The 9,429-nt window shown below is 67.4% G+C and overlaps 2 protein-coding genes and 1 non-coding gene across 3 annotated transcripts; 2 read left to right on the top strand and 1 right to left on the bottom strand.

Moving 5' to 3' along the window:
• The first annotated feature begins 1,649 nt into the window (after positions 1-1,649).
• Positions 1,650-4,407, top strand: WFIKKN1 (WAP, follistatin/kazal, immunoglobulin, kunitz and netrin domain containing 1). Its single transcript, XM_072349370.1, has 2 exons — positions 1,650-2,290; positions 2,767-4,407. The coding sequence occupies exons 1-2, from the start codon at positions 2,051-2,053 to the stop codon at positions 4,270-4,272; spliced, it is 1,746 nt and encodes a 581-aa protein (XP_072205471.1). The 5' UTR covers positions 1,650-2,050; the 3' UTR covers positions 4,273-4,407.
• A 1,237-nt stretch (positions 4,408-5,644) lies between these two features.
• Positions 5,645-5,715, bottom strand: TRNAG-CCC (transfer RNA glycine (anticodon CCC)). The gene has a single exon. It is a non-coding gene; the product is annotated as a tRNA-Gly (tRNA).
• Positions 5,716-6,234: 519 nt separating this feature from the next.
• Positions 6,235-9,344, top strand: MCRIP2 (MAPK regulated corepressor interacting protein 2). Its single transcript, XM_072349332.1, has 5 exons — positions 6,235-6,391; positions 6,517-6,595; positions 8,152-8,279; positions 8,398-8,499; positions 8,856-9,344. Exons 1-5 carry the CDS (start codon positions 6,340-6,342, stop codon positions 8,924-8,926), a joined length of 432 nt encoding a protein of 143 aa, XP_072205433.1. The 5' UTR covers positions 6,235-6,339; the 3' UTR covers positions 8,927-9,344.
• The last annotated feature ends 85 nt before the right edge of the window (positions 9,345-9,429 follow it).

Genomic DNA, 9,429 nt, shown 5'->3' with positions numbered 1-9,429 from the left:
TGGCTGCAGGGAGGTGGTGGGGCTGTGCAGCCCCCCGGCCCTGTCCCGCTCTCAGCCTCCCCATGACCTCCCCTCTCCCCCTGCCCCCGAGCTGCCCCAGGATCAGATTTTCCACTTCGTACCAGACTGGCCACGCTTGTTTTAACAGCTTAAGGGTAACATTGCTGAGGGAGTGGGGGGGAAATCAGATAGCGGCTGCAGCCTGGAAAGCCCCGAGCTGAGGTAAAAGCCTGCGTGGGGAAGAGGCGCAGAGAGGCTTCTGGTTTTCAGGCTGCTGCTGGCAGGGGCTGCTCCTCACTGCCCCGCTTGGAGGCAGCTGCGCTCGGCTTCAGGTGGGGGAAATGATGGTGGGAGCCATCCTCGCTGCACAGACCTTTGGTGCACAACGTGCAGGGGTGGAGCTGGGAAATGCCCCCGTGAAACTCAATGCGCACAATGGGGAGCGCTGGAAAGGCAGAAGCTGTGACAGTGCCTTCATGTGAGAAAGGTTTGTCACATGGGATGGATCGCTGCTTCTGCCCTAAGAAACACCGGCTGGGAGGAGGAGGCTGCGCTGGTACCCAGGAGTGGAGGGTGGGTGCCGAGCTGGATGTAGGACGGGGAGCTCCCCAGCGTGTGCTTTGGGGATGGGACAAACGTGATGGGGTTCTCCGCGCACAGCGCTGTGTCCGGGGCAGGGCTCCATGCCGCAGTGCCTCCCCCCCTGCCCGCCGCTGTCCCGGGGCAGCGTAACCTCCCCGTGCGCTCCGGACCGGCTCGGCACAGCGCTCGGCCGCATCCCGACCCTCCGCAGAGCCTTGTGCCCGCTGGGGGGCTGCGGGTCCTCCTCGGGCTGCCCGAGCCGGCCCCGCTCAGATCCCGCAGCGGCACCGAGAACGGCTGAGACGGACGGGAACCGCAGAGAGGGAACGCGGCCGGGTTCTGCGGGGCTGTGCGGGCTTCGGTGCTCCTCCGGCTCTGGGCTGCGCTGGGACAAAGGCGCGGGGCCGCGGTCAGCAGCGCTGCAGGAGTTAACGCTCCCCCCCCCCCCGCCCCAGGTCCGTCTCCAGCGGGGATTAGGGCAGTCTGGCTGGGAGCAGGGCCGGCTCCTGCCAGCTTAGGGCCGGCTTCGGAGGTGCTCTGCGAGCAGAGGTGGGGTCGCAGCGTCCAGCCGGGGTCTGGCACGGCCAGGCGCTGCCTCCAGACGCTCCCCTGCTCGGGCTGCACGGCAGGTCTCAAAGCCGGGCTGTAAATTATCGGCATTTGCTGCTGGAGCGGGGACTGCCTACAAACCTGGGCGCTCGTGGGGGCCTGGACGGCCGGCAGGAGCTGAGGGAACGTGGGCCTGGGATGGGGGTCGTGGCCCCCACGGCGCGGCCGCGACGCACCGCACTGCAGCTGGAGATGCTGCGGGGCCGGGGGCTGCGGCTGCCTCCCACCCGCAGGCCCGGGGCGGGCAACAGGCTTTGGATGTTTTCTCATCCTGCAGGAATTCGGCTCCATGGGCCGGGCATTTTTTTTTTCCCCTCCTTTCACTCTCTCTCTTTGGAGACTTTCCGCATTCTGCCTTTGATCTCCCCCCTGTGTTTGTCCAGCCGATCGGCTCAGACGGGGTTAGAGGCTGAGGTCAGCGCCTTTTCCATTCCAAACACCCAGAAACATCAGTGAGAAGGGAGGGGATTCAGATTACAACCTTCCCGTCCTCCCCTTCCACCCCTGCCACACACGCACGCAGCGCCCAGACCCGCTGCCACTGCACGGCGAGCGCTGCCCGGCTGCGGCTGCCAGGGATGCGCTGAGCCCCCCGGGGTGGGGACATCGCGGCGGCCGAGGCGCTCCCCGGGGCCACCGCTGCGGCACGATGCCGGCCCCGGTGCTCTGAGAGCTCAGCGATGGACCGAGGTGTCGGGCGGCATCTCCGGAGAAGCAGCGTGAACCCGGCGTGCTGAACCGCAGGGGTCTGTCTGGACATCACCTCCTCCTCCTCCTCTCCGTCCCCCGACTTTCCGTCTCCTTCCCTCCGCCCAATGTGATCGGCCCCGAGTCCGGTGGCGAGGCGGGGGGCACACAGATGCCTCGCCGGAGTTTCCACCGCCCGGGACCGCGGTCGCGTCCTGGCGGGCGGCAGCTCGGTGGGGCTGAGCCCATGCGCTCGGCTCTGCTGCTGCTGCTGCCCTTGTTAGCGGCCGCCGCCGGGCTGAGCCTACAGCAGGCCAGGATGCGGCACCTGGGGGTGTGCCCCAACCAGCTGAACCCCAACCTGTGGGTGGACGCTCAGAGCACCTGCGAGCGGGAGTGCCAGGCAGACCAGGTGAGCGCTGGGGGCTGCGGGGAGTCAGGGCATGGCTGGGAGGGGTTTGGGTGCTGCACCTGTGTGGGGGTGGTGCTGAGCGGAGGGCTGTTCTGGGCTGTGTTGGGATGGGGGTCCCATGGGCAGAGGCTGCAGTTGCCCAACGCGGTGCCCAGCTCACTCTGCAGCCTCACCCCAGCTGTGCACAGTGCCCCAGGGGCTCCGAGCCCCTCTGCAGGCAGAGGTTCAACTTACTGCCCTGTTGCATCAGCCCGGGCTGGAACACCCCCAACACACCCCAGTGTGCTCCTACCCAGTTACTGAGGGATGCTGGCACGCTGGGACTGCTCCCCCTGCTCAGTCAGTTTTCCCTGGGCAGGAGCACGATGCTGCTCATCCTCGGGCAGCAACCTCTGTAGTTCATCACTGTAATGAGTTGTGATGGGTTAGCATTAGGGTTGGTGTTGGGGTGCTGATCGCTGTCCCCTCCCGGCCAGGACTGCGAGGGCTTCGAGAAGTGCTGCACCAACGTGTGCGGGCTGCGCAGCTGCGTGGCGGCGCGCTTTGCGGACGGCAGCCTGCTGGCGCTGGAGCTGAGCCGCGGTCCGTCCTGCGAGAGCTTCGTGTGCGCCCAGCAGGGCTCCGACTGCGACATCTGGGACGGGCAGCCCGTCTGCAAGTGCAAGGACCGCTGCGAGAAGGAGCCCAACTTCACCTGCGCCTCCGACGGCCTCACCTACTACAACAAGTGCTACATGGACGCCGAGGCCTGTCTGCGCGGCACGCGCCTCACCACCGTGCCGTGCAAGCACATCTTCACCTGGCCCGACACCAGCCCGGTGCCGCGCGAGACCACGGCCCGGCCCACGCCGGGAGCGGGCCCCGAGCTGCCGGTACCGCCCGCGCTGTACAGCGACCCCTTCCACCAGTCGGTTCGTGCCGGCGGCACCGTCAGCTTCCGCTGCGACGTGAGCGGCCGCCCGCGGCCCGACATCACCTGGGAGAAGCAGAGCGAGCGGGCCGAGAACTTCATCATGCGGCCGGACCAGATGTACGGCAACGTGGTGGTCACCAACATCGGGCAGCTGGTCATCTACAACGCCCGCCACGAGGACGCCGGCATCTACACCTGCACGGCCCGCAACGCCGCGGGGCTGCTGCGCGCCGACTTCCCGCTGTCGGTGCTGAAGCGCGAACCCGGGGCGGCCCCGCAGCCCGGCAGCCCGCAGCCCGGCGGCCCGCAGCCCTTCCCCAGCGCCGAGTGCCTGAAGGAGCCGGACCGGCGGCGCTGCGAGGCCGCGGAGGTGCGCTGGCACTTCGATGCCAAGCAGGGCTCCTGCGTCACCTTCCGCTACGGCGGCTGCGGAGCCAACAGGAACCACTTCGAGACGTACGAGGAGTGTCGCGCCGCCTGCGTGGGCAGCGCCCGGCCCACCTGCCTGCTGCCCATGGTGCAGGGCCCCTGCCAGAACTGGGAGCCGCGCTGGGCTTACAACTACATCCTCAAGCAGTGCCACTCCTTCGTCTACGGCGGCTGCGAGGGCAACAGCAACAACTTCGACAGCAAGGAGACGTGCGAGGACGTGTGCCCCTTCCCCAAGAGCCTGCAGTGCAAGGCCTGCCGCCTGAAGAGCAAGATGGTGCTGAGCCTCTGCCGCAGCGACTTCGCCATCGTGGGGCGGCTGATGGAGATCGTGGAGGACCAGGACTCCGGCATCGCCCGCTTCGCCCTCGAGGACGTCCTCAAGGACGAGAAGATGGGCCTCAAGTTCTTCAATATCAAGTACCTGGAGGTGACGCTGATCGACATGGACTGGAGCTGCCCCTGCCCCAACATGACGGCCGAGGACGGGCCGCTCATCATCATGGGCTCCGTGCACGACGGCATGGCCACGCTGGACCCCGGCAGCTACGTGCGGGCAGCCAACGACAAGAGGGTGAAGAAAATCTACGAGCTGATGGAGAAGAAAACCTGCGACCTCCTCAACCGCTTCCAGGATTAGGGCCGGGCTGCACGGACACCGGGGCTGCAGACCCCGGGAGGACCCGTCTGAGCCCACAGCCCGTTGCTTATATCGAGTTACAGGCACCGTTCTGCAGCTCCATCCCTGTGACTCACAGCTGCGTGCCCTCCCTGTGTACCCCCGCCCAGACGGCAGCAATAAAGGACCAGGTGGGGCTACAGAGATCTCTGCCCAGACCCCCCCCTCCCATGACACCCTTCCCTCAGCACTGAAGCCCCGCAGCAAGGGATGGAAGCAGAGGAGATGGACCCCAAACCACCACCCAGGCCCTGAATATGGGGATGCAGAGAGGGCCCTCTGCCTGCACACCGAACCTCTGCCCCAGCACTGGGAGAACTGTTATGACGGGGCTCCTGGCACGGGGACGTGGGAAGGACACGGCTGTGCCTCATCACGGGCAGCTATTTCTGCACCAGGCAATATTTCTCGGTGAGGAATTCCTCCCCACTTAAGAGCTCGTGTTTATTTTTGTTTCATCAATGGAAACTGATCCCTTCCAGCTCAGCACTGCAATGCCTGGAATGGGAGTCTGGGTGCCACTTGGGCCCGTGCACATCATGCAGCAGCGGGGCTGGGAGCTGGGCTGGGTGCTGGGCTGCAGGGTGCATCCCACGGGGCCTTTGCACGTGTGCTGTCAATGAGAGGGCAGCCCCTGCTTTGCCCTCAGCGGTCGCTGCAGCCGGCGGAGCGTTGTGCCGCCGTCTGAGGGCGGAATTTCGGGGACTTCTTCTTTTTCTTTCTAATAAAAGCCCCCAAACGGACCCGCGGGGAGTTTGGCTGCTCGGTTTGCGGGGAGGGCCGCGATCGTAGAACCTGAATCCCAGAGCGGTTCGGGCTGGAAGGCCCGTGTGCTCACTGCCCCCCCGCCGGCTCAGCCGCCCAGCGCCCATCCGTGACCGATCTCCTCTCCAAGGACGGGAGCCCGCAGCTCCGTGCAGCAGCGCCTCACCGCCCTCCGAGTGACAGATTTCCTCCTTGCAGCCCCCCCAAATCTCCCTTCCTTCCCTTTAAAGCCGCTCCCCGCCCCGTCACTCTGCCCAACTCAAATCTCGCCCCGCCCGGAGCGCAGCGCTGAGGGGTGCAGCCAACAGACACGGCCTGCAGCCCACCCTGCGGTACCGCAGCCCCCCCAGGGCCGGGTGCTGCCCCTCGTCCTGAGAGCCGCCGTGCCCAGGGCTCAGAATGGGGCGAAAAGCAGCGATTTGCGTGAAAAAAAAAAAGGGGGGGGGGGGGAGGAAGAAAAGAATAAAAGAATAAAAGAATAAAAGTTTTAAAAGAAAATTTAAATAAACTGAAAAAGGAAAGAAAAATAAAGAAAGAGAATGTAGTTTAAAAAGTGGGAACATCGCCGTGCGCCGCCCGGGAATCGAACCCGGGTCGCAAGAATGGGAATCTTGCATGATACCACTACACCAGCGGCGCCGCTGCTTCCCTCCCCGCTCCCTCCGCACCATCCCCACGGCCCGGCGGGGCGGACACGCCGCGGGAGCCGCCGAGAGAACCGCAGAGTGAGCGCTGAGCGTGCGGCCGGCCGGGGGAAGCCGCCTCGGGAGGGGAAACCGAGGCACGGCCACCACCCGAACAGCGACGGCCGCAGGGACATCGCCAGGATGAAGCTCGGCCCCGCCCGTGGGGTGACGCGTTCCCGGCTCCGGGGGTCACCGCCGTCCCCGCGCCGTCCTCCGTGCTGCACACACGCCCCACGTGCCGCCACGGCCGCGCGCCCCCCGTCCCGCACCGCGTCCCACGCCCCACACACCCCACACACCCCACACACCCCACGTGGCAGCGCGTCCCACGAGGACGGAGGGCCGCCCCGCAGCCCCCACGACCCCGCAGCCCCCGCCGTGCCCCACGCCTTAACGATCCCCGCGCGCGTCTCTCCCCGTCCACGCGTTCCCCCCACGAGAGAGGCGCGGTCCCTTTAAGGCCGGGGGCGTGCCGCGGGCCCGGCCCGGCCCGTTAAAGGCCCGGCGCGGGGCGCTGGGTGCACTCGGCCGGCGGGAGCGGCGGGGCCGTGCCGTGCGGTGCCGGAGGGGCCGCACGATGTACACGCTGACGCGCGGCCCCAGCAAGCTGGCCACGCAGCGCCGCACAGGTACCGAGCGGGGGGTGGGGGCGGGGGGTCGCGGGGAGCAGCAGCACCGCAGGATCCCGCTCCGCTCCGCCCGGCCCTGACGCCCGTCCTCCCCCCCCTCCCCCCCCCCCCGCACCCCCCCGCAGGTCCCACGCAGCAGCCGGTGGAGAGCAAGGTGGGCGAGCCGCGGGGCCGGCTGCAGCCCGGAGCCTGGACCCCCGCCAGGTGAGCCCCGCGCCGTGACCTTGGGGAAAGGTGACCGCGGCCGCGCGGCTCCGGGGAGGGCCGGGGGCGGAGACGGGAACCGCAACGGCCGCTCTGAGTCCGCCGAGGGGTCGTGGGGGGGTTGGGGGGGTGGAGGTGGGGGTAGCTCCGCTGCTGTGCTCCCCCCCACCCCTCCCCGTCCAGGCCCCGCGCGGAGCCCCGCGGTCGCACTCCCGCAGCGCAGCGCAGCCGTGCGCCCTGCAGGGCCCCGAGGGCTGCGCGGAACCCCGTGTTCCCGTGTGCTCGTGTGCCCGTGTCCTGCGCTCCCCGCGGGCCGCACACCCCCCCCGCCCCCACCCTCGGAGTTGTGCAACGGCCGTAAAAGTTCAGGGGCGGCGGAGGGGCCGCACCGCGGGGCTCTCCCCGTGTCAGCCCGTATCGCCGCCCCGGGGCTGCGCTGTGCCCGGAGCCCCTCTGCCCGGTGCTGTACCCCCCACCCCCACGCACGGGCCGAGGGGCCAAAAGGGGTGAAGTCTGGGGGTCCCCGAGGCGAGGGGAGGGGGGCCGTGTCCCCGTGCAGCGATGTGCCCCGTCCCCCGGTCCCGCACGTCCGTGGTCACGGGGCAGCCTTCCCCCCTTTTCTCTGCCTTCAGGGGACAACCGAGAAATGCCGCCCCCCGCCGCCCCCCGCCCCACTCCTCGCACAGCCGCTCAGGGCAGCGGTGGTGGCAGCGCGGGGTTGGGGGCTCGGGGGGCGCTGCCGGCCCCGCTGCTCTGCACCCCCCACCCTGCGCTCCCGGGGCCTCTCAGACTTTGTCCCGTGAGCGCTGTGACTCCCGGACTCCTCCTGCCGCACAGCCGTGCCCGGGGCTCCGCGCTGACCCTTCACGTGGGTCCTGTTCCGTGCCGACGGTTTCACCTTGTCCCGCTGCCTCGCGGCCCTTCTGGGCAGCAGCTTTCCTGCAGGGCTGTGTGGGATGGGGCAGTTCCCGGCTCTGCTCCCATGCTGCAGGGCTGCCCTCCAGCTCTGCCCTCGCGTTACTTTCGTGCCGCCCCGCTGTGCTGCTGTTGCTCAGTCGCTTCTTGTGCACCCGGCCCGTGTCACACCGCCGTGCCTTAGTTTCCCTCTCGTTGGGCAGAGCTGTGCAGAGCAGCAGCAGCTGCGGGGTTCCCACGTAGCAGCTGTGACAGCCGCTGTGTCCCCAGCTGGGCGGCCTGCAGGGCACGTGGGGAGGGCGGTGTGTTGTGCACCCTGATCTGCTTTTTTTTCCCCCTTATTTTTGGGCTGTTGTCCTGCTGTCTCCATCCGGAGCAGAGCAGGAGCCTGGAAAGCACGTGTCCCTGCTTGGCTGTAGGGGCCGGGCTCTGCCAAGCGTGGTGGCCTCCTTGGGGGCAAGCTGGGGCACAGCTGGATCTGTTGGTCCATCCATCCCCTCTGCTGGAGTGGGGAGGCTGTGATGGGACAGTGCCGGCTGATGGCACAGGAGGGCTGCGTGGCGCACACAGGGTGGTCGGGCTGCCCCGCTCCTCGTGTGCCCCCAGGCTGCCCTTCTCCCCTCAATTCCTGCTTTCCCCAGCCCAGCCCCGAAGCTCATCTTCAACAGAGTGAACGGCAAACGGCCGCAGGTGCTGCTGCCACACACTTGTGTGCCCGAGGAGAACTACACGGCCGCGCACGAGGAGAACGTCCGCTTCGTCTATGAAGGTGCGAAGGGCTGCAGGGGACGGGGGGGGCTGCAGGGGATGGGGGGGGCTGCAGGGGATGGGGGGGGGCTGCAGGGCGCCGCCTGCCCTGGGGTTCACCCACAGCCCTCCATCCACAGCCTGGCAGGAGGTGGAGCAGCAGCTGGACGGGGGGCAGAGAGGGGAGAGCACCCGTGGGCCTGTGCAGTACGTAGAGAAAACCCCGAACCCCCGGCTGAAAAGTGAGTGGGGAGCGTGGATGGGAAGGGAGGGGGAGCAGGATCTGGGGGAGCCCATGGCGCAGCTGTCCCCAGCTGGGGGTGGGTGCCATACCAGGGGGGTCCCGTGGGCTGTGCTGGAGAGCCCAAGTGAGTGGGACGTCGGGTGTCGGTGTTCCTGGGTTGGGCAGCTGAGCCCAGTGCTGTGCGGTGGGTCTGGCTGTGGGGTCGTGCTGTCGCCCCCCGGCTCTGCTGCAGGGTTCTGCTCTCCGTTGCCCTGGGCACACGGGATGGAGATGCAGCAGGGATGGGGTCAAAGTAAAGGCAGCCAGAGTGAGGGGCTGGGCAGCAATCCCTTCCCAACATCCCGTCTCTTTCAGCCTTTGTTCCCATTGACCTGGAGGAATGGTGGGCGCAGCAATTTCTGGCCAAGATTGAAAACTGCTCCTAAAGGGAAGGCGGCCGTTCCCCATCGGACTGCGTTCCTTTTTTTTCTTTTTCTTTCTTTTTTTTTTCTAAAAAAACAACAAAACAAAACAAAAAAATAACAAAAAAAAAGAAACACCACCTTAAAACCGACTCCGACAAACCACGCAGCCAGGAGCCTCCGGTGGGACGCGGCGCTCGGTGGTATTTAAACAGCTCAGCCAGCCCCGAGGACGGCGGGATCGGACCACAGCCATGCCCGGTGCGGGGCGGACGAGCTGCGTGCGGCCCCGGCCCGGATTCCTTAAGTGCCAGTTCTGAGCCCGCTGCAGCTCCGGGACACTGCGGGGTGTGCGGGCAGCCCCTCCTGCCCCCCCACCCTCCCACCCTGCTGGAGGACAACGGGTCACTGTAGCAGGACAGACAATAAAGCGCTGAAACTGCCTGTGGTTGAGGGGCTGGTGGCCGGGGAGCGTTTGGATCCGGGGGAGCGTTGGCGGCCCAGCGGAGGGGTGCAGAGATGGAGAG

The sequence above is a fragment of the Excalfactoria chinensis genome, chromosome 14 (genome assembly GCF_039878825.1).
Source record: "Excalfactoria chinensis isolate bCotChi1 chromosome 14, bCotChi1.hap2, whole genome shotgun sequence".
Classification (NCBI taxonomy): Eukaryota; Metazoa; Chordata; class Aves; order Galliformes; family Phasianidae; genus Excalfactoria; species Excalfactoria chinensis.
The sequence above is the reverse complement of the archived record's forward strand: the minus strand, read 5'-3'. Positions and strand labels throughout refer to the sequence as shown.